General features: G+C 50.1%; 1 protein-coding gene across 6 annotated transcripts in view; it reads left to right on the top strand.

Annotated features, from left to right (window-relative positions):
- Positions 1–3598, top strand: part of LOC142576737 (uncharacterized) — a 142255-nt gene extending 138657 nt beyond the window's left edge. For all 6 annotated transcript variants that reach the window (XM_075687018.1, XM_075687016.1, XM_075687014.1 and 3 more), the window contains one exon: positions 2977–3598. In XM_075687018.1, coding sequence (XP_075543133.1) covers positions 2977–3191 — 215 coding nt within the window. In that variant the 3' untranslated portion in view covers positions 3192–3598. The remainder of the gene's footprint in view (positions 1–2976) is intronic.
- The last annotated feature ends 17109 nt before the right edge of the window (positions 3599–20707 follow it).

Genomic DNA, 20707 nt, shown 5'->3' on the forward strand with positions numbered 1-20707 from the left:
TAGTGTATCCTTGATTTGCACTGTGTAACGATGTTGTAGCATATATGTTGTGGTGATGATCGAATTCGTAGTACATAGGAAAGTGTAAGCAGTGCTCTGCGTTGCAGTAAGGACGGCTCATTGCAGTCAACATATAAACTTTGGACAGGCGATGTTCTGTAGGCACCGCTTGCCAGTCGTAGGCCGAGATTATGAACTGGATCGAGTCGCTTGATGTATGACTGCCTAGCTGCACCATAAACTACACTACCGTAGTCGAGGATGCTACGTACGAGGGAACGGTATATACGTAGTAGACAAGTTCGGTCAGATCCCCAGTGCTTGTGTGATAGCACCTTGAGGATATTCAATGCTTTATTTGCTTTAATTTTAGTTGTGTTAATGTGGGCCAGGAATTTCAGCTTTTTGTCAAACGTTACGCCTAAAAATTTGTAGTCTTCTTTGACCGGCAAGGTTGTACCATGCAATGTGAGAACTGGATTGACGTGTAACCCTCGTTTCTGGGAGAAGAGAACTGTAACAGTTTTGTCTGCTGAAAACCGGAATCCATTTTTATCAGCCCATTGTGTAAGGTTATTTATGGTTATTTGTAGTTGTCTTTCGCTAGTGGGTAGATTTGAGGCGCAGCAAGCCAGTTGCAAATCGTCGACATATATTGAGTGCATCGCAGAAGATGGTATGATCTTATTAACAGAGTTCATTTTGATTATGAAGAGTGTCGTGCTCAGAATACAACCCTGTGGAACCCCATTTTCCTGTGTAAATGTGCGTGCAAGTGTTGTGCCGAGACGCACCTGAAATGTTCTATTTGCCATAAAATCAGATAGACAGTTTAGCATTCTGCCACGGACTCCCAAGCCAGCCAGGTCTCTTAAAATTCCATACCTCCACGTGGTATCATACGCTTTCTCTAGATCGAAAAATACTGTGAGACAGTGTTGTTTGTGTAGAAACGCTTTACGTATTTCATGTTCTAGTCGTACGAGGTGGTCAGTTGTCGAGCAGCCCTTTTTGTATCCGCACTGGTGCACGTCTATTAAGTTCCTTGATTCAAGGATGAATGTGAGCCTTATGTTGATGATACTTTCATAGGATTTGGCTAAGCAGCTTGTTAAGGCAATGGGCCTGTAGCTACTTGGGGACGTTGCGGGTTTACCTGATTTCAAAAAAGGCACTATTACTGCATTTTTCCAGTCTGTAGGCATTACTCCAGATTCCCAGATCTTGTTGAAAAATTTAAGAAGTGTTTCTGCTGATGCTTGAGATAGGTGTGCCAACATTGTGTAGTGGACACGGTCAAGACCTGTTGCTGTTTTTTTACCGGCCGAGAGAACCCTGTTCAGTTCTTGCATTGTGAGGACGTTATTATAAGGTTCCTTTGAAGCCCCAGTGGTGGGCAGTCTCTGTTTCTCCGCCGATTCTTTATATTTTAAGAATGAATTTGAATAGTGTGCTGAGCTGGAAATGTTGTAAAAGTGTTCACCTAATAAGTTGGCCTGGTCCTGTTGTGTTGTTTGTGTGCCTGGACATGTAAGTAGAGGTATAGTGTATGATGAATACTCTCCTCTAAATTTTCTCACCTGGTCCCACATTCGTTTTGATGTGACGGTACTATTGATTGAACTTATGTATTTTCGCCGTGATAATTTCTCCACATTTCTTCGAATAAAACGTGCTTTCGCTTTGGCCTGTTTGAAATATAAAAGGTTGCTATAAGTGGGGTACCTACGTAGGATTCCCCAGGCCTTATTTTGCTTCTTTCTGGTTTCGGTACACTCGTTAGTCCACCAGGGAGTTAGCCTTTTGTGTACAATACCGGATGACTGCGGTATTGCTTTTTATGCTGCAGAGATTATGACCTGAGTGATTTTTTGTTAAGTTCGTCAATGTTTTGTTCTTCTGAAAAGACAAGTTCCAGTTTCGCGTTTTCCATAAAAAGCGGCCAGTCAGCAAGCTGCAATTTCCACTGGCGTGGTCTAGTGACTAAGGTTGGAGGTGATGATAAATATTTGATGATTGCGGGCAAGTGATCACTGCCATAAGACTTGTCGAGGGTTTCCCATTTAAGATCATTAAAAAGAGATGGTGAGCAAAAAGCTAAATCTATACAACTAAAAGTGCGGGAAGTCGGTGAAAAGTATGTCGGTGCACCTGAATTTAAAAGGCAGGTATCATTTGACAGAATAAACCTTCAACCATTTGCCCTCTTTGGTCAGTTTTGATACTGCCCCAAAGAGTACCGTGAGCATTAAAATCCCCCACTAAAACAAATGGCTCCGGTAATTGACCTGTTATATTTTCTAAGTCTTTAGTGGTAAAATGGGTGTGGGGTGGGATATACAGCGAGCAAATGGTGATGGTTTTGTGAGTTATAATAGTGACAGCAACGCCTTCTATGTGACTGGTAATCGGAACTTCTCTAGCTGCAATACCGCCCTGCACAACAATGGCTACTCCACCCGAAAGCCGGTTCATCTGAGTACGGTCGTGCCGTACAACAGTGAAACCTTTTAAGATATGTTTGTGTTTTTCGCCTAGGTTTGTTTCCTGTAAGCATAAGGCCACAGGAGAGAAGTTAAATAACAGGTCTTTAATGTCACCTAAGTTATGTAAAAGACCTCTACAGTTCCAGTGAATAATAAAAGCCATTGTGGAATTGAAGGGTAAAAAATGGCGTTAACAGTTCAATAGGAGATAGGAAAGATGTTAGGTGACGTAGGTCTCAAGAAGTGTGATACAAAGTAGCGATAACCTTCAGGTTATCGCCTTCTTATTTTGCGTGGTTATTGGGATCTTGTCCCTCTTACCGCGCTCAAGAGAGCGCTTGTCCTTCGGTGTCAATGACACCGGTGTTCTTGTGTCGATCTCCGTCGCTCTTTCTGAAGCGCTGGAAGACCGAGAGTTGCGTGCCGAGACACGTGCCTCGGGCCTTGGGGTTCGCTTTATCTTAGGGCCCTGTGGGACTGGTGTTTGCAGGGCCTTGGAAGAGGATGGAGCAGCGTCGGCTGCTTCCATCACGGGGGCCGGAGGAGTCACTGCAGCACCACTGCGCGTGGGCTCGGAGAACTCCGGAGGCCTCTGTGACGCTGCCCCCGACTGCGTCACATCGGCGTAACTTCTTCGCGGAAGGTATGATAGCCGCTTTCTGGCTTCAAAGAACGAAATTTTTTCTTTTACAGTTAGAGCAATGACTTCTTTTTCTTTTTTCCAGCAAGGGCAGGACCGTGAATAAGCTGGGTGATCTCCCTTGCAGTTAACACAATGTGGGGAAGAGGTGCAATTCTCAGATTGGTGTTCGTTGGAGCTGCATTTAGCACAAGTTGCTTGTCCTCGGCATGCATGTGAAGCATGTCCGAACCTTTGGCACTTAAAACATCGTCTAGGGTTCGGGATATATGCTCTGACATTGACTTTAACATAACCTGCATCGAGTGAGTAGGCGTTTCGCTTGTTCCAAAGGTGAGTATAACATGTTTGGTGGGGATTTCTTGGTTGTTTCTGCGGATTACGATTCTTTGTACTTTTGTCACATTTTGTTCTTGGAAACCCTCAAGGACTTCCTCATCGCTCAATCCAATAAAGTCTTCTTCAGAAATCACTCCCCGGCTTGTGTTCAGTGTTCTATGTGGTGAAATCGTAACTGTGGCGTCGCCAATACTGGTAAGGTCAGTGAGCTTCTCTGCTTGGTCTTTATCATTCAGTTCTAGGAGGAGGTCCCCGCTAGACATTTTGGAGGCTTTGTACGTCGGTCCGATTTTTTCTTTCAGGCATTTGGCTACAAGGAATGGTGAGAGTTTTCTTACCGGCATGTTGCTTTCGCTGTGTACTACATAGAACTTGGGGAAGGATGGAGCGTTGCTCCGAAAGGAGAAATGGAATGGTACTTCGGTGCGGCATCTTATCAGACGCCGATCATAGACGACAGAGGTTTGTGCTGCCATAGAAAATGAGTATGTTCGGCAACAGCGCCGACCGCCCACCACGGAGCCCACCGAGGGGACGCGGCACAGCTTGTGTACAAGCCTGCACGACGCCAGCCGTACGCCATCACTATAACCCAATATGGTGTACCCAAGGCAGGATATCCACACAAGGTTAACCCATGCCGCCGTGGAGAAAGGAAGTAAATGGAAGAGAGAAGAAGACAGGAAAGATATAAAGTGAGAGATAAAGACGAAGGTTTGAGAAGAGAGAGACAGGAAAAAGCGACTACCGATTTCCCCCGGGTGGGTCAGTCCGGGGGTGCCATCTACGTGAAGCAGAGGCCAAAGAGGTGTGTTGCCTCCGCCGGGGGGCCTTAAAGGTCCGAACACCCGGCATCAGCTCAACCCCCAGGATCCCCCTTTCCCCGGACACGGCTGAGCCGCGCACGGCTACACGCGGGGGGGTCCAACCCTCGTGTGCTCAGGTACGTGGTGTCGCAACACACCAAACGCCTGCTTACGCAGACGCCCCTGCGGGGGTTTGGCTGATGTATGTTCTCTGGATATGAAGTGACCACTCATTCGATTCTGCATATAAGCTTTCAATAGGACTTGTTCTGAAAGCTCCAGTGGCCAGTCGGATTCCTAGATGGTGGACCGGATCTAGCATCTTTAGCGCGCTCGGGGCTGCAGAATGATAGATCACGGCACCGTAGTCCAACCGTGATCGGATGAGGCTCTTGTAAAGATTCATTAAACATTTCCTGTCGCTGCCCCATGTTGTGTGGGATAACACTTTGAGTAAGTTCATTGTTTTTAAACATTTGACCTTGAGGTACTTTATGTGTGGAATAAAAGTTAATTTCGAATCAAGTATGATGCCTAAGAATTTGTGTTCTTTGTTCACAGGAATTCGCTGACCATTCATTTCGATATTGGGTTCTGCAATGAGCCCTCTCTTTCTTGTGAAAAGCACACAAGAACTTTTGTTGGGGTTAACTTTAAATCCGTTTTCTTCTGCCCATTTGGACACTTTGTTCAAGCCCTGTTGAACTTGCCTCTCACATACAGTAAGGTTGCAGGATTTGAAGCCTATCTGTATGTCGTCTACGTAAACAGAATAAAAAATGGCTGGCGGTAATGAAGCACGAAGGGAGTTCATTTTCACGACGAAGAGCGTGCAGCTAAGTACACCATCTTGAGGTACACCAGTTTCCTGTATAAAAGGTCGCGACAATGAATTGCCGACTTTCACGCGGAATGTACGGTTGGACAAATAGCTTTCTATTAGGGCGAGCATATTGCCACAGATGCCAATTCCCGACAAGTCTCTCAAGATTCCATAGCGCCACGTAGTGTCGTACGCCTTCTCCATATCGAGGAATACGGATAGGAAATATTGTTTATGTAGAAAGGCGTCGCGAATGTTTCCCTCAATGCGCGCAAGGTGATCGGTTGTGGACCGCCCTTCTCTGAAGCCACACTGATAGGGATCGAGGATATTGTTGAGTTCAAGGAAATGCACAAGTCTGCGGTTAACCATTTTTTCAAAAAGCTTACAAAGGCAATTTGTAACAGCTATCGGACGGTAACTTGCAGCCAAGGAAGGGTCCTTGCCCTGCTTAAGAACAGGGACCACAATCGCATCTTTCCATGTGGATGGGAGGTATCCCGTAGCCCAAATAGCGTTGAAAAGCGTGAGTAGTGTAAGTTTGCTGTCAGTGTGTAAGTTTCTGATCATTTCGTACATGACTCTATCAGGTCCCGGTGCAGAGCTTTTGCATGTGGTCAAGGCAGCTCTCAACTCAGCAATACTGAACGGCCGGTTATAAGGTTCATTCTATCTGGATTTTCGTATTATTGGCTTGCATTCTTCTATTTGCTTGTATTTCAAAAAGGATTGCGAATAATGGTTTGAACTCGACACGTTCTCAAAGTGCTCTCCAAGTGAGTCTGCCTGATCTTTCAGTGTTTCACCTTGTGTGTTCACCAAAGGAAGTGAATATGTTTGTCGCCCTTTTATCCTATTAACCCTGTTCCAGGCTTTGGCCTCATCTGTATAGGAGTTGATACCGGATAAAAACTGCCAACTCTCTCTTCTGGCCTGTCGGCGGATGCGCCTGCCTTGGGATTTTACTTTTTTAAAACTGATAAGATTCTCCGCAGTGGGGGAGGCGCGCAGCAACCCCCACGCTCTGTTTTGTTTCTTACGAGCGATCCTACAATCGTCGTTCCACCACGGGACACGCCGTTTGCATGCCAATCCATTTACTTGTGATATACATTTAGCTGCGGCATCTATTAGGAAGGCTGTAAAATATTCCACGGCAGCATCAATTCCTAACGAGGATACGTCATCCCATGAAATACTAATTAAAGTTTGGAATTTCTCCCAGTCTGCTGTATCAATCTTCAACCTAGGAGCTTGTGGAGGAAATTCATTTTCCTTAGATGTTCTTAGCGATACGGGGAAGTGATCGCTCCCGTAAGGATTTCTCGTAACTTCCCATTCGAGTTCGAGCAGTAAAGAGGCGGAAACTATACTAAGATCTATTGACCAAAAGGTTCTGTTCGCAAGAGAGTAATATGTGGGTTCTTTCTTATTTAGAAGGCACGCTCCAGAAGAGTAAAGGAACTGTTCAACGAGACGCCCTCGCGCATCGATACGAGAATCTCCCCACAAGGTGCTGTGTGCATTGAAATCGCCAAGAACAACATAGGGTTCTGGCAATTCATCTATGAAGGACTGAAATTAATGTTTGTTTAGTTTGAAGTGTGGGGGTATATAAATCGAGCGAATAGTGATAAGTTTGTTAAGCAAAACTATTCGAACCGCCACTGCTTCAAGGGCCGTTCGTACCTGTAAATGTTGACATGCTATGCTCTTTTGGATTACAATTGCAACACCTCCCGATGATGCGATTGCATCATCGCGATCTTTGCGAAAAGTAAGATGCTGTCGGAGAAAGCTTGTGTGTTGTGTTTTTAGGTGTGTTTCCTGTAGACACAGCACTTTTGGATTGTGTTTGTGTATAATCTCTTGCACATCATCAAGGTTCCTAAGAAGACCTCTGACATTCCATTGAATGATTTGTGTATCCATGTTGAAAGTAAATAAGTGCTGTGTGTACGGAAAGGGAGGTGATGATTTAGGTTACAGAGCTCTTACGAGGCCCTGTAACGGGGGTTCTGGCCTTTCTGGAGCGTTCGAGGGAGCCTCACCGCTCCTTAGGCGTTTGTTGCGCCTTGAGGACATGTGTAGTGTCCATTGCCTCTTGCGAGGCGCCGGACACGTGCTCTTGCGAGCGGGAAGTTACCAGCGAGGGTCCCGCCTTGGAGGGCAAGACCCCTGCGCCCACCAGCCCGGAGGTCGATGGGGCTCCCTGGGGAATTTGGCTGCGCCGGCCGTTGCCAGCGCTGGAAGGGACCTGGGAGGTTGAGGCAGCCTCGGCTGCGCCCACCTTCGGGGTCGATGGTCCCTTCTCCTCGGTTGGCGGAGCAGCGCTAGCTGCAACCGCCGTGGGGGCAGATGGCGTAACTGCGGACTCACTGCCTGTGGGTCGGACAGCCGCCGGAGGCCGTTGTGACGCCGCCCCCTTACGCGCCACATCGGCAAATGTTTTCTTGGACAGGTAAGATACCCGCCTGCGTGCCTCTTTGAAACTTATATTTTCTTTTACTTTAACTGTTACTATTTCCTTTTCTTTTTTCCAGGATGGGCACGATCGCGAGTACGCGGCGTGCTCCCCATCATAGTTTACACAGTGGAGAGCATTGTCACAACCTTCAGAGGTGTGTTCGTGGGCACTGCACTTCGCACATGTTTGGCGGCCTCGGCAGCTCTGCGAACTGTGGCCGAAGCGCTGGCATTTGAAACATCGCAGTGGATTGGGCACGTATGGCCTGACACGAAGCTTGATGTACCCGGCCTCGATTGACTCGGGCAGGACACTTGAACCAAAGGTGATTATTAGGTGCTTGGCTTGGATCTCTTTACCATCTCGCCTCATCTTTATTCTTTTGACATTGATAACATTTTGCTCGCTGAAGCCCTCCAAGAGTTCAGCCTCAGTGAGCTCCAGCAAGTCATCGTCTGACACAACGCCGCGGGTGGTGTTCATTGTACGGTGCGGGGTTACTGTTATGGGGGTCTCTCCAAATGACACTAGTTGCTGTAGTGTTTCATATTGTTTTACATCGGGAAGCTCCAAGAGGAGGTCGCCGCTTGCCATCCTCGACACCTTGTATCCTGGACCAAAAACATCAGTCAGGGACTTTGAAACAAGGAATGGTGAAATGTTTCGCACTGCTTTGTTTGGCTTTTCGGAATGAATAACGTGGAAGCGGGGAAAATTCTGAGTTTGGCGTCCAAAAAACTTGAAAACATCTTCGGTGCGCCCTCGTTTTTGAGGGCGATCAGCAAGGGAGGCGAAAGAAGTTTCCATGAAAAATGTATACATTCGGCAACAGCGCCGACCGCCCACCACGGAGCACAACGAGGGGACGCGGCAGAGCTTGCATGCAAGTCTGCACGACGCCAGTCGTACGCCGCCACTATAACCAAATATGGTGTACCCAAGGTTGGATAGCCACACAGGGTTAACCCTTGCCGCCAAGAAGAAGGAAGTGAATAGAAGAGAGAAGGAGACAGGAAAGGTGGAAAGTAAGGGAAAGACGAAGGTTGTAGGAAGAGAGAGACAGGAAAAGGCGACTGCCGATTTCCTCCAGGTGGGTCAGTCTGGAGGTGCCGTCTATGTGAAGCTGTGGCCGAAGAAGTGTGTTGCCTCCGCCGGGGGGCCTTAAAGGTCTAAAGACCCAGCATGGACTCAACCCCCAGGATCCCCTTTTCCCCAGACACGGCTAAGCCGCGCACGGCTACACGCGGGAGGGTCCAACCCTCGTGTGCTCGGGTACGTGGTGTCGCAACACACCAAACGCCTGCTTGCGCAGACGCCCCTGCGGGGGAAAGCGACCATGCTTTCGGTGATCTCATGGATGGTGACGGCGTTGTATTTCGATGTTAATAGAGTCGTACAGCGTCTTGTACGGCGTGTTTCAGCAACGTTGCTTTTAATAGAGAGGACAACAATCTGCGTATCGGCCGTATAGACGTCTCAGGACCGGGAATCGGTTTGAAATTTGCAGCATATCGCAGTTTGGTCTGTGAATATTCCGAAGTATTTCTGTTTTTCTGAGGCGTAATTAACGATACATTTGCAGTAGAACAGTGTCATCGATGCATTGTTTCGCCTTATTTTTTGTGCGTCGTTCTTCGGCTGTGTACTGTTCATGAGTAGTGCCTTCCCTGCATCGGACGTTGCCGCCACGGTGGCTTGATTTCTTACTTTAATGTGAACGTGTTGCTACTCTGCGGGTGTCACACGGCGCACTTTTGATCGCGATCAGGCCCGATCCGGATCGAATTTCTCGTTTGCGATTATCTCCTTCGCGCTAACTGCGCGCGGGAGCCAATCGCAGTCGAGAATTACGATTCGGATCGGGCTTGATCGCGATCTATATGTTCGTGTGACACGGGCGTATCAACGTCGGTACTACCTGTCGCCGGCGCTTTCGTACACGGGTTGCGTTGTTTGCTTGTGTGTGCGTGCGTGCGCGACCGCGTGCTGTATGCGTCGTTAGTGCGACAGAGCTTTTCAAAAGTCTACGTGTTAATTAAGGACACAGCTTGTGAAATCGCTTGGTTTGTGTGTATGTGTGTGTGCATATAGCTTTATTTGAAAGCTACAATGCCAGCCATTGGTCAGGCAATTTCTGTAGAGCTTGAGAATGGCCCCAATTTAGCACTAGGGGCTAAATTGTCAGGTGCCTTTCGGGCTTTGCATCTGTGCCGGTGGCGTCCGAATGACGGATGTTAACGCGTGTGAGCACTCACACGAACCTACCGCGATAGCCTCGTATCTATGATAGGCCCATCGTATCAGGCAGGGTAACTCGCGCTATCTCTCGCGATAGTTCTACGTATGTTACTTCACAGCCTTTAAATACTGCCCGCAGATAGGGGATGCTCGTTCTTTGTCAATTGCTGTCCATGCTTGCACATGTTGCTGCTATTGGGCTAGTTGCTTTTGGTTATGTGGGGCACAAGTTCGCCTCAATAAATGGTTGTCTTGCTGTGCGCTCGTCTTCTCTAATTACCAGTGTGTAGCACAACTCGTGACAACTGGTGGAGGTGCTGGGTATGTCCAGCGCCCGTTCAGGCACTCGCGACACCAGTCTGCATCAGCCAGAAGAAGACGACCCACGAAGAAGTCGGCGGAATTTTGGGCTCTCCACTGAGTACGACTTCCTACCAGAGAAGACACGCCCAGCAAAACAGGCCACGACAGTCAAGATGAGCGAGCCCATCACCCCTACAGCTGTCATGTTGCCACGGGAACCACCGACATTCCGTGGAACCCCCTGCGATGATCCTGAAGACTAGCTCGAACAGTTCGAGCGTGTGGCGAGCTACAAGTGGGACGACGACGCGAAGCTGCAGCAAGTTCACTTCGCGCTGGAGGAGTCTGCACGTACGGGGTTCATCAACCAAGAGTCGCAGCTCAGGACATGGGAAAACTTCAAGCGAAGCCTTCTTGTTAGATTTACAAGTGTCCTTCGCAAGGAAAGAGCCGAGCGACAACTTCGAAGACGTCTCCACCTGCCCAACGAAAGCGTGGCCGTCTTCGTGGAAGAAATGAAGAATCTTTTTGGTCGGGCAGATCCAGAAATACCTGAAGAAAAGAAGCTTGGTTTTCTTATCAGAGGAGTGAAAGAAGAGCTTTTCGCTGGGCGTATGCGGAAGCCACCAAAAAAAGTCGCTGAATTTTTTAAGTGAAGCCGCAGCCATGGAAAAAAACACTCAATGTTCGAAGAAGACAGCACGGACGCTCTGCTCCGGTCCGTGGTGCGTCTCCCACGGAATTCGACACCATAAGCATGAGCAACGTTCAAGACAGAATCAAGGCTGTAGTGCAAGAGGAACTTCGTAAAATGTTCCCTAGCTCCAGTCTTCAAGTCGCAGCGCTCAGCGACGTTATCAGACAAGAAGTCCAGCAAGCACTGGGAATAGGGCCACTAGTTCAGCCGCACCAAGCACCCGAATATACCTCTCATCCACCTCAGGTTATGTCGTATCCCGCCTCGGTGCAAAGCCAAGTGCGGCCGACCAGATCGGCGTACTTGCCCTCGCAACGCTCACGACCAAATTACCGCCCGCCTAGAGTCGAACAGGCAGCCCCGAGAAAGTCCGACGTCAGGAGGACTCCCGACCAGCGTCCTTTATGCTTCCACTGCGGCGAGCCCGGCCATGTATACCGTCACTGCTTCCACAGGAACCTCGGCATCCGTGGGTTCCCTATCGGGGCTCCACGTCCGCAACCTGGCCAAAGGCCACTTGAGATCGAACAATACCTACAAAGGCAGAATTCGTCAACAAGCCGCTACAGGTCGCCGTCACCCTCATCCCGCCATTTTACTTCTCCCCGTCCTAGCTACGCGGAAGCAGCGCTGGGAAGGTCCCCCAGCCCTGGCTTGGGAAACTGAGGATGGCAACCGGTGGAGGCATGGTTGCGGCCAGTCGCACTGCTGAAAACCCTCCCCCGCCGCAACGTTCCAGTGATGAAACTACGCCTGCGCCGCCAGAAGAAAATGTGTCAACGACGCGACAATATAATCTTCATGCCAGCGACGAGACCAAGCGATGCGTCAGTGGCAAATACCGGCAAAGCCGCAGCACCGCACCCCGACGCACGTGCAATACCAGAACAAAATCCACGGACCTAGCAGTGAAGATAGATAAACGGGATGTGTTCGCACTGGTTGACACTGGTGCTGACTTCTCCGTCGTGAGCGCAGTGTTCGCCACTCAACTCAACAAAGTTCTTACTGCTTGGGACGGCCCGCAGATACGAACAGCAGGTGGTCACGTAGTAACGCCAAAGGGAAGATGTACGGCTCGTGTAGCGGTGCGAGGACACGCGTACCCTACCGTTCTCATCGTCCTAGAGCAGTGTTCCGGTGACGTCATTCTGGTGCGTAGATTTCCTTTCGGGCAAACAGTGCGGTCATTAATCTACAGGCACAGACCAGAAGTCTTTCACCAGAGAACGCCATCGCGCACGATTTAAGTCCTGCATTATCTGCTTCACTCGCGATTCTCGATGAACATATCACGTTGCCGCCCCAGTCGAGTACGCTGATCGCAGTTGGTACCAGCAACGGCAGCTGCATGGAGGGATTGGTCGAAACGAACCCAAGTTTGCTGTTTGAGCGGGGGTTGTCAGTAGACAGAGGAATCGTCCGCCTGGTCGAAGGAACAGCCAATATACTGATCACAAATTTATGCTCGGAATACCGTCTTCTCGCTAAAAGAACCACGGTGGTGCTCATCTGGACTATTTCGGAAATACACTTTTCTTCAATACACTTTTCGGAAACTGAGACGCGTCGCATAATACTCGGGGCGCTTTATATAGCAGCGCGCTCCCGCTACAACGGTAGAAAAGGGTTGCATCGCCCTGTTTTGCACAGGCAGTCTACTGGGGCTTACGCTGCTCGCAATACACTTTTTGGAAACTAAGACGCGTCGCATAACACTCGGGGCGCTATATATCGCTGCGCGCTCTCCCTGCAACGGTAGAAAAGGGTGGCATCGCCATGTTTTGCACAGGCAGTCTGCTGGGGTTTATGTTGCTCGCAATAAAGACTTTTATACAACTGAGACGCGTCGCATAAAACTCGCGGCGCTTTATATCGCTGCGCGCTCTCGCTGATATGGTTGAAAAGGCTTGCATCGGCTTGTTTTGCACAGGCAGCGTGTTGGGGCTGACGCTGCTCGCAATAAAGATTTTTCTGAAACTGATACGCGTCGCATAACACTCGGGGCGCTTGATACCGCTGCTCGCTCTCGCTACAACGGTATAAAAGGGTTGCATCGCCTAGTTTTGCACAGGCAGTGTACAGGCGCTTACGCTGCTCGAAATACACTTTTCGGAAACTGAGACGCGTCGCATAACACTCGGGGCGCTATATATCGCTGCGCGCTATGCTGCAACGGTAGAAAAGGGTTGCATCGCTATGTTTTGCACAGGCAGTCTACTGTGGCTTATGCGTCTCGCAATACACTTTTCGGAAACTGGACGCGTCGCATAAAGCTCGGGGCCCTATGTATCGCTGCGCGCTCTCGCAGTAACGGTAGAACAGGGTTGCATCGCCATGTTTTGCACAGGCAGCGTACTGCGTCTTACGCTGCTCGGAATAAAGACTTTTCTGGAACTGAGATGCGTCGCATAACACTCGGGGCGCTTTATATCGCTGCGCTCTCTCGCTGCAAAGGTAGAAAAGGGTTGCATCGCCTTGTTTTGCACAGACAGTCTATTGGGGCTTACGCTGCTCGGAATAATGACTTTTCTTAAACTGAGACGCGTCGCATAACACTCGAGGCGCTATATATCGCTGCGCGCTCCGCTACAATGGTAGAAAAGGGTTGCATGGCCTTGTTTTGCACAGGCAGTCTACTGGGGCTTACGCTGCTCGCAATAAAGACTTTTCTGAAACTGAGACGCGTCGCATAACATTCGGGGCGCTTTATATCGCTGCGCGCTCTCGCTGCAACGGTAGAAAAGGGTTGCATCGCCATGTTTTGCACAGGCAGTCTACTGGGGCTTACACAGCTCGCAATGCACTTTTCGGAAACTGAGACGCGTCGCATAACACTCCGGGCGCAATATATCGGTGCGCCCTCTCGCTACAACGGTAGAAAAGGGTTGCATCGCCTTGTTTGCACAGGCTGTCTACAGGGGCTTACGCTGCTCGCCATACACCGTTCGGAAACTTAGACCCGGCGCATAACACTCGGGGTACTTTATATCGCTGCGCGCTCTCGCTGCAACGGTAGGAAAGGGTTGCATCGGCTAGTTTTGCACAGGCAGTCTGCAGGGACTTACGCTTCTCGCAATAAAGACTTTTTATAAACTGATATGCGTCGCATAACACTCGGGGCGCTTTATATTGCTGCGCGCTCTCGCTGCAACGGTAGAAAACGGTTGCATCGCCATGTTTTGCACAGGCAGTCTACTGGGGTTTATGCTGCTCGCAATACAGATTTCAGAAACTGAGACGCGTCTAATAATACTCGGGCGCTTTATATCGCTGCGCGCGTCCGCTACAACGGTAGAAAAGGGTCGCATTGCCTTGTTTTACACAGGCAGTCTACTGGGGCTTACGCTGCTCGCTATAAAGACTTTTCTGAAACTGAGACGCGTCGCATAACACTCGGGGCGCTATATATCGCTGCGCGGTCTCCCTGCAACGGTAGAAAAGGATTGCATCGCCATGTTTTCCACAGGCAGTCTACTGGGGCTTACGCTCCTCGCAATACAGATTTCAGAAACTGAGACTCGTCGCATAACACTCGGGCGCTATATATCGCTGCGCTGTCTCGCTTCAACGGTAGAGCAGGGTTGCATCGCCATATTTTGCACAGGCAGTTTACTCGGGCTTACGCTCCTCGCAATACAGATTTCAGAAACTGAGACGCGTCGCATAATACTCGGGCGCTTTATACCACTGCGCGCTCTCGCTGCAACGGTAGAAAACGGTTGCATCGCCACGTTTTGCAGAGGCAGTCTACCGGGGTTTATGCTGCTCGCAATACACTTTTCGGAAACTGAGACGCGTCGCATAACGCTCGGGGTGCTATATATCGCTGCGCGGTCTCGCTGCAACGGTAGAAAAGGGTTGCATCGCCATGTTTTGCACAGGCAGTCTACTGGGGCTTACACAGCTCGCAATGCACTTTTTGGAAACTGAGACGCGTCGCATAACACTCCGGGCGCAATATATCGCTGCGCCCTCTCGCTACAACGGTAGAAAAGGGTTGCATCGCCTTGTTTGCACAGGCAGTCTACAGGGGCTTACGCTGCTCGCAATACACTGTTCGGAAACTTAGGCCCGGCGCATAACACTTGGGGTACTTTATATCGCTGCGCGCTCTCGCTGCAACGGTAGAAAAGGGTTGCATCGGCTAGTTTTGCACAGGCAGTCTACTGTGGCTTACGCTTCTCGCAATAAAGACTTTTCATAAACTTATATGCGTCGCATAACACTCGGGGCGCTTTATATTGCTGCGCGCTCTCGCTGCAACGGTGGAAAAATGTTGCATCGCCATGTTTTGCACAGGCAGTCTACTGGGGTTTATGCGTCTCGCAATACACTTTCTTGAAACTGAGACGCGTCGCATAATACTCGGGCGCTTTATATCGCTGCGCGCATCCGTTACAACGGCAGAACAGGGTTGCATCGCCATGTTTTGCACAGGCAGTTTACTGGGGCTTACGCTCCTCGCAATACAGATTTCAGAAACTGAGACGCGTCGCATAATACTCGGGCGCTTTATATCGCTGCGCGCATCCGTTACAACGGCAGAACAGGGTTGCATCGCCATGTTTTGCACAGGCAGTTTACTGGGGCTTACGCTCCTCGCAATACAGATTTCAGAAACTGAGACGCGTCGCATAATACTCGGGCGCTTTATATCGCTGCGCGCATCCGCTACAACGGTAGAAAAGGTTTGCATCGCCTTGTTTTACACAGGCAGTCTACTGGGGCTTATGCTGCTCGCAATAAAGACTTTTCAGAAACTGTGACGCGTCGCATAACACTCGGGCGTTATATATCGCTGCGCGGTCTCGCTGCAACGGTAGGACAGGGCTGCATCGCCATGTTTTGCACAGGCAGTGTATTGGGGCTTACGCTCCTCGCAATACAGATTTCAGAAACTGAGACGCGTCGCATAATTCTCGGGCGCTTTATATCGCTGCGCGCGTCCGCTACAACGGTAGAAAAGGGTTGCATCGCCTTGTTTTGCACATGCAGTCTACTGTGGCTTATGCGTCTCGCAATACACTTTTCCAAAACTAGACGCGTCGCATAATACTCGGGCGCTTTTTATCGCTGCGCGCTACCGCTAAAACGGTAGAAAATGGTTGCATCGCCTTGTTTTACACCGGCAGTCTACTGGGGCTTACGCTGCTCGCATTAAAGACTTTTCTGAAACTGAGACGCGTCGCATAACACTCGGGGCGCTTTATATCGCTGCGCGCTCTCGCTGCAACGGTAGAAAACGGTTGCATCGCCATGTTTTGCACATGCAGTCTACTGTGGCTTATGCGTCTCGCAATACACTTTTCCAAAACTAGACGCGTCGCATAAAGCTAGGGGCGCTATATATCGCTGCGCGCTCTCGCATCAACGGTAGAAAAAGGTTGCATTGGCTTGTTTCGCACAGGCAGTCTACTGCGGCTTACGCTGCTCGGAATAAAGACTTTTTCTAAACTGAGACGCGTCGCATAACACTCGAGGCGCTTTATATCGCTGAGCGCTCCGCTACAACGGTAGAAAAGGGTTGCATCGCCTTGTTTTGCACAGGCAGTCTACTGGGGCTTACGCTGCTTGCAATAAAGACTTTTCTGAAACTGAGACGCGTCGCATAATACTCGGGCGCTTTATATCGCTGCGCGGTCTCGCTGCAACGGTAGAACAGGGTTGCATCGCCATGTTTTGCACAGGCAGTGTACTGGGGCTTACGCTCCTCGCAATACACATTTCAGAAACTCAGACGCGTCGCATAATACTCGGGCGCTTTATATCGCTGCGCGCGTCCGCTACAACGGTAGAAAAGGGTTGCATTGCCTTGTTTTACACAGGCAGTCTACTGGGGCTTACGCCGCTCGCAATACAGACTTTTCTGAAACTGAGACGCGTCGCATAACACTCGGGGCGCTATATATCGCTGCGCGTTCTCGCTGCAACGGTAGAAAAGGATTGCATCGCCATGTTTTGCACAGGCAGTCTACTGGGGCTTACGCTCCTCGCAATACAGATTTCAGAAACTGAGACGCGTCGCATAATAGTCGGGCGCATTATATCGCTGCGCGCGTCCGCTACAACGGTAGAAAAGGGTTGCATTTCCTTGTTTTACACAGGCAGTGTACTGGGGCTTATGCTGCTCGCAATACAGATTTCAGAAATTGAGACGCGTCGCATAACACTCGGGCGCTATATATCGCTGCGCGCCCTCGCTACAACGGTAGAACAGGGTTGCATCGCCATGTTTTGCACAGGCAGTGTATTGGGGCTTACGCTCCTCGGAATACAGATTTCAGAAACTGAGACGCGTCGCATAATACTCGGGCGCTCTTTATCGCTGCGCGCTACCGCTAAAACGGTAGAAAATGGTTGCATCGCCTTGTTTTACACCGGCAGTCTACTGGGGCTTACGCTGCTCGCATTAAAGACTTTTCTGAAACTGAGACGCGTCGCATAACGCTCGGGGTGCTATATATCGCTGCGCACTCTCGCTACAACGGTAGAAAAGGGTTGCATCGCCTTGTTTGCACAGGCAGTCTACAGGGGCTTACGCTGCTCGCAATACACTGTTCGGAAACTTAGGCCCGGCGCATAACACTTGGGGTACTTTATATCGCTGCGCGCTCTCGCTGCAACGGTAGAAAAGGGTTGCATCGGTTAGTTTTGCACAGGCAGTCTGCTGGGGCTTACGCTTCTCGCAATAAAGACTTTTCATAAACTGATATGCGTCGCATAACACTCGGGGCGCTGTATATTGCTGCTCGCTCTCGCTGCAACGGTAGAAAACGGTTGCATCGCCATGTTTTGCACAGGCAGTCTACTGGCGTTTATGCTGCTCGCAATACACTTTTCGGAAACTGGACGCGTCGCATAAAGCTCGGGGCGCTATATATCGCTGCGCGCCCTCGCTACAACGGTAGAAGAGGGTTGCATCGCCATGTTTTGCACAGGCAGTGTACTGGGGCTTACGCTCCTCGGAATACAGATTTCAGAAACTGAGACGCGTCGCATAATACTCGGGCGCTTTTTATCGCTGCGCGCTACCGCTAAAACGGTAGAAAATGGTTGCATCGCCTTGTTTTACACCGGCAGTCTACTGGGGCTTACGCTGCTCGCATTAAAGACTTTTCTGAAACTGAGACGCGTCGCATAACACTCGGGGCGCTTTATATCGCTGCGCGCTCTCGCTGCAACGGTAGAAAACGGTTGCATCGCCATGTTTTGCACATGCAGTCTACTGTGGCTTATGCGTCTCGCAATACACTTTTCCGAAACTAGACGCGTCGCATAAAGCTAGGGGCGCTATATATCGCTGCGCGCTCTCGCATCAACGGTAGAAAAAGGTTGCATTGGCTTGTTTCGCACAGGCAGTCTACTGCGGCTTACGCTGCTCGGAATAAAGACTTTTTCTAAACTGAGACGCGTCGCATAACACTCGAGGCGCTTTATATCGCTGAGCGCTCCGCTACAACGGTAGAAAAGGGTTGCATCGCCTTGTTTTGCACAGGCAGTCTACTGGGGCTTACGCTGCTTGCAATACAGATTTCAGAAACTCAGACGCGTCGCATAATACTCGGGCGCTTTATATCGCTGCGCGCGTCCGCTACAACGGTAGAAAAGGGTTGCATTGCCTTGTTTTACACAGGCAGTCTACTGGGGCTTACGCCGCTCGCAATACAGACTTTTCTGAAACTGAGACGCGTCGCATAACACTCGGGGCGCTATATATCGCTGCGCGTTCTCGCTGCAACGGTAGAAAAGGATTGCATCGCCATGTTTTGCACAGGCAGTCTACTGGGGCTTACGCTCCTCGCAATACAGATTTCAGAAACTGAGACTCGTCGCATAACACTCGGGCGCTATATATCGCTGCGCGGTCTCGCTGCAACGGTAGAACAGGGTTGCATCGCCATGTTTTGCACAGGCAGTGTACTGGGGCTTACGCTCCTCGCAATACAGATTTCAGAAACTGAGACGCGTCGCATAATACTCGGGCGCTTTATATCGCTGCGCGCGTCCGCTACAACAGGAGAAAAGGGTTGCATTTCCTTGTTTTACACAGGCAGTGTACTGGGGCTTATGCTGCTCGCAATACAGATTTCAGAAATTGAGACGCGTCGCATAACACTCGGGCGCTATATATCGTTGCGCTGTCTCGCTGCAACGGTAGAACAGGGTTGCATCGCCATGTTTTGCACAGGCAGTGTACTGGGGCTTACGCTCCTCGCAATACAGATTTCAGAAACTGAGACGCGTCGCATAGTACTCGGGCGCTTTATACCACTGCGCAGTCTCGCTGCAACGGTAGAAAAGGGTTGCATCGCCATGTTTTGCACAGGCAGTCTACTGGGGCTTACACAGCGCGCAATGCACTTTTCGGAAACTGAGACGCGTCGCATAACACTCGGGGCGCTATATATCGCTGCGCGCTATGCTGCAACGGTAGAAAAGGGTTGCATCGCTATGTTTTGCACAGGCAGTCTACTGTGGCTTATGCGTCTCGCAATACACTTTTCGGAAACTGGACGCGTCGCATAAAGCTCGGGGCCCTATGTATCGCTGCGCGCTCTCGCAGTAACGGTAGAACAGGGTTGCATCGCCATGTTTTGCACAGGCAGCGTACTGCGTCTTACGCTGCTCGGAATAAAGACTTTTCTGGAACTGAGATGCGTCGCATAACACTCGGGGCGCTTTATATCGCTGCGCTCTCTCGCTGCAAAGGTAGAAAAGGGTTGCATCGCCTTGTTTTGCACAGACAGTCTATTGGGGCTTACGCTGCTCGGAATAATGACTTTTCTTAAACTGAGACGCGTCGCATAACACTCGAGGCGCTATATATCGCTGCGCGCTCCGCTACAATGGTAGAAAAGGGTTGCATGGCCTTGTTTTGCACAGGCAGTCTACTGGGGCTTACGCTGCTCGCAATAAAGACTTTTCTGAAACTGAGACGCGTCGCATAACATTCGGGGCGCTTTATATCGCTGCGCGCTCTCGCTGCAACGGTAGAAAAGGGTTGCATCGCCATGTTTTGCACAGGCAGTCTACTGGGGCTTACACAGCTCGCAATGCACTTTTCGGAAACTGAGACGCGTCGCATAACACTCCGGGCGCAATATATCGGTGCGCCCTCTCGCTACAACGGTAGAAAAGGGTTGCATCGCCTTGTTTGCACAGGCTGTCTACAGGGGCTTACGCTGCTCGCCATACACCGTTCGGAAACTTAGACCCCGCGCATAACACTCGGGGTACTTTATATCGCTGCGCGCTCTCGCTGCAACGGTAGGAAAGGGTTGCATCGGCTAGTTTTGCACAGGCAGTCTGCAGGAACTTACGCTTCTCGCAATAAAGACTTTTTATAAACTGATATGCGTCGCATAACACTCGGGGCGCTTTATATTGCTGCGCGCTCTCGCTGCAACGGTAGAAAACGGTTGCATCGCCATGTTTTGCACAGGCAGTCTACTGGGGTTTACGCTGCTCGCAATACACTGTTCGGAAACTTAGGCCCGGCGCATAACACTCGGGGTACTTTATATCGCTGCGCGGTCTCCCTGCAACGGTAGAAAAGGATTGCATCGCCATGTTTTGCACAGGCAGTGTATTGGGGCTTACGCTCCTCGCAATACAGATTTCAGAAACTGTGACGCGTCGCATAACACTCGGGCGTTATATATCGCTGCGCGGTCTCGCTGCAACGGTAGGACAGGGTTGCATCGCCATGTTTTGCACAGGCAGTGTATTGGGGCTTACGCTCCTCGCAATACAGATTTCAGAAACTGAGACGCGTCGCATAATTCTCGGGCGCTTTATATCGCTGCGCGCGTCCGCTACAACGGTAGAAAAGGGTTGCATCGCCTTGTTTTACACAGGCAGTGTACTGGGGCTTATGCTGCTCGCAATACAGATTTCAGAAATTG

Source organism: Dermacentor variabilis, chromosome 3, assembly GCF_050947875.1.
Source record: "Dermacentor variabilis isolate Ectoservices chromosome 3, ASM5094787v1, whole genome shotgun sequence".
NCBI classification, from domain to species: domain Eukaryota; kingdom Metazoa; phylum Arthropoda; class Arachnida; order Ixodida; family Ixodidae; genus Dermacentor; species Dermacentor variabilis.